A 6166-nucleotide genomic window follows, 5' to 3' on the forward strand; every position below is an offset into this window, starting at 1 on the left:
CCAGACAGGGGGAAGTTGCAGGATGGGGTAGTTAAGATACAGGCCCTCATTTGTCTCACATTAAACCTTTCACTTTAATTCTGTGACCTTTGTTATCCGGTAGAGATGACAACTCAACAATCCCCGCTCAAGTCATAACCAGACTCTTTTGGGTGTTGTAAATATCAAACAGCTGAAAGGGGAAACGAGAAAACTATTTGAGGCCTGTGACAGACGGGTAGAGACAGAAAATGTGTGAAGTTGTGTATGTAGAGGTGAGGAGGAGGCACCCTTTGAACCCTATAGCTTAACATCTTTGCACCCTGGAGTGCATAATGCTAATTAGATGATGATCCCAGCATCAATCCTATTTTCAGTTCAAGGTCCAATTTACAATTCCACACACATTTTAATTACATTAAGTATGCGCCAGTGAAACAAAATATCAACTCAAATGCAAAGGGCCTTAAGTCCTGTGTCATTCCCAAGTTGTAAAAAGTTTATTCTATTTGTCGTAGATGGTGCATATTCTTAATATTTATTTATTATTTATTTTTACAGAAATTACCACAACAAACTTGTGACAGGTAGTAGCCTACATATTATGAATGAAACATATTGTTGAGGTGTGATCTACAATTTCCACACAGATATTTGAGTTTGAGGGATTCATACATGGCACACATAGGCCTACACATCCAGACGTGAAAAAGGCAGGTAAATGATGCTCTATAAATACATTCAAATAAATATCTAATTAACTATCTAATTTATATATATATAATTAATTATATTATAATTCTAATTATACAATTTATAGTCTCATCTTTTTTTAAATTAGTCTTTTTCATGTAACCGTATATCCACAGTCCCAGATTTTAGTTTGCTGCAAAGTGGAAAACTCATGTCTGGGAGACGGCTGTAATTTTGTCCGTAGAAGAAGATGTCTTACTCACTGCGCATGCGTGCCATATTCAACATGTCTGCGCCCTACAGCAAGGTGGTAAAGGAACAATATTTTTCGAAAAAGCAGTAACAACATGTAACTAGACAGTTTTCCGACAATTTATAAATTAAACCTGTTTCGTAAGAGCCACACCGATATTTAAGATAACCGGAAAACCCTAACGGAAACATCTGAACGTTTGTTATTAGATTTCAAGACTACATAAAGTGAGTTGTTTACTTTCTTAAATGCTCTCATTTTGTTATGTAGGGTGAAATCCAAACCTCAATCGCAACAACACAAGGTAGCAGTTAATTTGTGCCACCATTTAAAAAAATAAATAAATGTACAGGTAGGGCTGTGGTTGTCGTCTTCCGCATAAATCCCCTGAAATATCACTATTTTAAACTTCAACAAAATATAGCGCTGCTTGTCGTATTACACGCACACCGATTTCAAGAATGACTTGGTTGGATACATAATACCTCTTAATATAGCGACCCTAGGCACTCACATCTTTATTAGAAATAAAAACTTATACAAGTCTAACATTTTTGAATGCAATTTGGCCGCATGTTTCTTCCGGACTAGGGAGGAACATGTTCCAAAGGCAAGTCATATCGGGATCTGTTATTTTTGCCACACAGTGAATCCCCCAACGACGTCTGCTTATAAAATGGCTTACAGAAGAGCCCTAAACCTTATTCCGAGAGGAAAGCAGCGTATATTTAGTGTTTTCCAGAAACCACCAAATGCAATCAGTCAAACTCTTAGATTACACATTAATAATCACTGTAGCAGAACAAGAAATTTTCACACTGCTACACCATTGATGGTGGCCAAATTACTGTCGGTGGAGGAGCTTTTTGCCATGAGGTCTCTGCAGGGATACCTGAAGAAGATGGAGGCGGAGTACAGTGAATGTTTGAGAGCGGTCAACAGCAGTGAGACGGAGGAGCAGTTCGGTGAAGACAAACTGAGGGCCAAGAGGACCAAAGTGTCCCAGCTGGCTCCTCTCATCCAGAGCATCAGAGAGCTGGAGGCCAAACAAAAAGAGGTCACAGAGACTGAGATGCTCATGAAAGGTTAGTCTTCTCTGCTGCTGCCACAGTTTTTATCAATTTCATTTTTTTAATCGATTACTTCATCCAAGGATACTGAAGTTAAAAGTGTGTACATGTGTGCCTAATTCAAGGCTCTGTTTCAAAGCTAGATTGGAGGCATGCATGAAGAAAATCTAAAAGAAAATCTAAATACATTCTCAATGTGTAAATCGTCATCGAATAACCCTAGTTCACTGTATGTCTTTTGTGTTTCCTCATAGATGAAGACTCAGCCCTGCGAGAACTGGCAGAGCTGGAAAGAGAAGGCTGTTTGCAAGATATCCAAGATCTTAGTCAAAAGGTAAAACTGTGACACATTTTTTGGTCCTTTGCTTAGTGTACTGTTCTTCACACATCACATCTGTCTTGTTTATCTTTATTGAAATAAACCTGCTTCGCCCATCAGATCCTGGATCTGTTGATCCCTGAGGAGGAGGCAGATATGAGCGACCTCGTCCTGGAGGTTACAGCTGGTGTCGGGGGTCAGGAGGCCATGCTGTTCACTAATGAGGTCTGGAAGTATTTACGTACATGGTTTATTATTTTAAACTGTTCTTGTTGAGATTGTGGACTTTAAAATAAAACCTGAACAAGGAATTAACAGCATATTTATTTAGAAAGATAACTATAAATACAGCTTATTATAAGGTAGACACAAATACAAATTCAGGATCCATGTACACTGTAAATAACAGAAAACCAGAAAGGAATATTTATAAGTCTCGGGAGTGCACTTACTTACATATATGCCCTCAAATTTTACATCCGAAGGATCCTTGGAATAATAAAGAAGGAATTAAGTGGCAATGTGAATAAATGAAACAAAACAAAAACCCTAAAACATTTTCTGTGTATTAACAAATACACACTTGTAATGTCTCCTCTCTACTGAAGATGTTTGACATGTACCAGGGCTATGCTCAGCACCACGGCTGGTCCTTCGACATCCTGGAGCACATGACCAGCGACATAGGTTGGTGGACACAGACACATGTTACAGCCAGATTTAAGGGTCTCAAACAGCAGCATAACAGACAATTTTCCCCCAACACATTTCATTTTTCACCTCCTTTGTATCGGGGTGGCGTCATCATGAAACCTGGCCAAATAAAACTGGAACTGGCTCAATTTGTGGCTTTTCTTACTTCAGACAAAATAATGCAATACTGTTTATGCAGCTATCATGTTATAGTCTAATTAAAGGCTTAACTGGCTTATTTGCTTTTCCTCTGGATTACCTGGTCATGTACACATCAGAAACATCACAGAGTGAATTAAATGTCATCTGGTGTTTCAACTTAAGAACGATGGTGAGTGATGAGTAACAAACACACATTTTGGCGTGTCAGCGAGTGACTATAAGTAGGGATGTGATAATAGTTAGACAGAGCTGTGTATGTCAACCAAAAAATGCAAACCCCTCCTGTCTTTTCACCCGCTATTGCAGTGAGTGACACTAAACACTAGGGGGAGCCCATCTACTGTGGTCTTACTGCATATAATGTCAGCAGAAGAAGTGGCACATTTAGCACTTTTTTAAGGAAATGTAAACATTTCTACCAACACGTAAATAAATATATTAAGGCCCCTCACTTTCAGATAAACATTTAAAATAACAGCACTACACTGCCACCATTTGGCTATAATATTCTTTCATTGGTTGTTATTTTGTACCAACAACCAGGTGGACTACGTCACGCGTCGGCAAGCGTCAGTGGCCCTCAGAGCTACAAGAGGATGAAGTTTGAGGCCGGAGTCCATCGAGTTCAGAGGGTTCCCAAGACTGAAAAACAGGGCAGAATGCACACCAGCACCATGACTGTGGCTATTCTGCCCCAACCCACAGAGGTATAACTTTACGTGGCAGATGGATTACACAATCACTGGGTTATAGTCTAATTAATGTATGTTATGTAACTCTTTTCCTTCTTGGTTTTAAAAGAACTGTTTGAAACTGTTTCAACTGTTTTAAAACTGTTTTAAAAGAACATTTTTGTATTTTGGGGATTTATTGCTTAATCCGCATGTATTTTGAAAATATGGAAACAAACTGCAAAAATATGAAAGAAAAGTCTTTCATTTTGACATGATTCTAAAGTTTGACCTCATCTTTTTTTTTTTTAAATTTCAGGGCCTGTTTCTCTGTTTATTATTGTTTTTTTAACACTAATTTTAGTAATGCGGGGAGGTCATTTAGGAGTAGGATTGTTCTTTTGCTCATCAGATGTTAATTTAGATGTAAGCAAATTCTGAGCATTGTTGTGTCTTGTCAGATTTCTTTCACGATTAACCCAAAGGACCTGAGGATAGAAACTAAGAGAGCGAGTGGAGCTGGAGGTCAACATGTCAACACCACAGACAGCGCAGTCAGAATAGTCCACCTGCCAACAGGTAAATAAAGCTTGACAAAAAAGTTACAGTTCTATTCACTGACACTGCTGTTAATACATGTGCATGTGTGTGACTGTGAAAAAGTGCCATATAACATAACAAAGACCAAAGGACTTAACTCATCACAATAACAGTTATTCTTATTAATACAACCTGTTGTATGAACCAGTATCACCCTAACCAGCCAAAGTAGGAGCAAATTTACGAAGGAAATGGATACAGGAAGTTTTTCCATATTTATGTAAAATCTATCCGTACCACCAGAAGCAATGTGTAAACTGGACTCCTTGCTTGATGTTGCTTATATATGAGTCAATTCACTTTCAGCAAACAACAGATTCCATCGGCATTGTCTAATGAGTGATAAGACTGTTGTTTCTTCACAACATGAGGCTCTGTTTATGTTGCTGTAAGTAGTTTTTTGTAACAGTTAAGTGTAACTATCAAAGTTAGATTAAGAGGCTTTTTAGTGCTGTCTGCCTACATGGGTCTGTCTTGCACTTTAGACTGATGAGTCAAATGAATACATGTTAAATGGGATGGCCTCATGAAAAGAGTACATTAATACCTGTGTGTGTGTTTGTCAGGTGTGGTTGCAGAGTGCCAGCAGGAACGGTCGCAGCTGAAGAACAGGGAGAAAGCCATGAAGGCTCTGAGAGCAAAACTGTACAGCATGAAGCTGGAGGAGGCGACCAGCAAACGCTACAACCAGCGTAAAGTACAGGTGAGATATATGCATTGTAATGTAACCTACAGGTGGAGGCAATCAAATATTATATCAAATACAGGTGTGACAAGTGGTTTAGTTCCAAAATATTTGTAGCGTTTATATTTGAAAGATCTTGAAGACACTGAATTTCAATGCCAAATAAAGACAGCAAAACCAAAAGCATGCAAAATAAAGGTAAAATGTAAAATATAATATGGAAGTTAAGAAGGTAAGGGAACTTTTTTTACAACCCCTGGATAAAAAAAAATACTAATCTTTCATTTTCCATCTCTTCTTTCTCCTCCGTCAGATTGGTACCAAAGGCAGATCAGAGAAGATTCGAACCTATAACTTCGCCCAGGACCGTATAACAGACCACCGGATCGGCTTGACCGTGCACGACATCAAGAGCTTCCTGCTGGGAGAGGATCTGCTGGAGGAGATGAACTCGTCTCTACAGGAGTTCTCCAACCAGGAGACGCTCATGGAACTGCTAGAAGAAGTAAACCAGGACAGCTCATGAGTCTGAGGAACAAGGCTCATGAATGAATGGAAACTTGTTGCTACGTGTCCGAGCAAAGAACTAATGTATCCTGTAATATTGGTCATTCCTACTCTGCAAGAAAAACTGAGGAAAAGGATAATGATGGATTGTAAGGGTGACCCAGTCTTAATGCTTCTGTCTGTCAAAAAACAAACAAACAAAAAACAGATATTTTACCTTCCATATGCATGGCCAAGAGTGACAAGTGGCTAATAAAATGACTCCACTTTTTACAGGTATTCAGTCAGAAACAATGTGTTTTGTTAATGATTTATTCATTTAAAATGAGTGGTGCATGTGTGCTGCCTTACCTTGAAGAGCTGCAAACTCAGGTACAAATCTGTGGCCAGAAGTATGTGGACACTAAAACATTACACTCATGTGATTGTTAAACTTCTCATTCAAAAACGCTGGGCATCGATCTGCGGCTGTAATAGCCTCCACTCCTCTGAGAAGGAAAGATTTTGGAACCTGGCTGCATGAATTTGCTCCCA

General features: G+C 38.9%; 1 protein-coding gene across 2 annotated transcripts; it reads left to right on the forward strand.

Moving 5' to 3' along the window:
• Window positions 1–960: 960 nt before the first annotated feature.
• mtrf1l (mitochondrial translational release factor 1-like) lies at window positions 961–5926 on the forward strand. 2 transcript variants are annotated; one of them, XM_073482010.1, is made up of 9 exons: window positions 961–1152; window positions 1788–2010; window positions 2250–2329; window positions 2435–2539; window positions 2923–3001; window positions 3713–3876; window positions 4302–4419; window positions 5007–5143; window positions 5439–5926. In XM_073482010.1, exons 2-9 carry the CDS (start codon window positions 1797–1799, stop codon window positions 5649–5651), a joined length of 1110 nt encoding a protein of 369 aa, XP_073338111.1. In that variant the 5' UTR covers window positions 961–1152; window positions 1788–1796; the 3' UTR covers window positions 5652–5926. The 2 variants fall into 2 exon arrangements, with proteins under 2 accessions (XP_073338111.1, XP_073338110.1); XM_073482009.1 differs by having other exon boundaries at window positions 961–2010.
• Window positions 5927–6166: the final 240 nt, after the last annotated feature.

The sequence above is a fragment of the Pagrus major genome, chromosome 15 (genome assembly GCF_040436345.1).
Source record: "Pagrus major chromosome 15, Pma_NU_1.0".
Taxonomy (NCBI): Eukaryota; Metazoa; Chordata; class Actinopteri; order Spariformes; family Sparidae; genus Pagrus; species Pagrus major.

Coding starts and splice junctions, on each gene's coding strand:
- mtrf1l (XM_073482009.1), top strand. CDS start 1,602: ATGGCTTACAGAAGAGCCCTAAACCTTATTCCGAGAGGAAAGCAGCGT. Junction 2,330..2,434: donor TCCAAGATCTTAGTCAAAAG/GTAAAACTGTGA, acceptor TTCGCCCATCAG/ATCCTGGATCTGTTGATCCC. Junction 3,002..3,712: donor GCACATGACCAGCGACATAG/GTTGGTGGACAC, acceptor ACCAACAACCAG/GTGGACTACGTCACGCGTCG.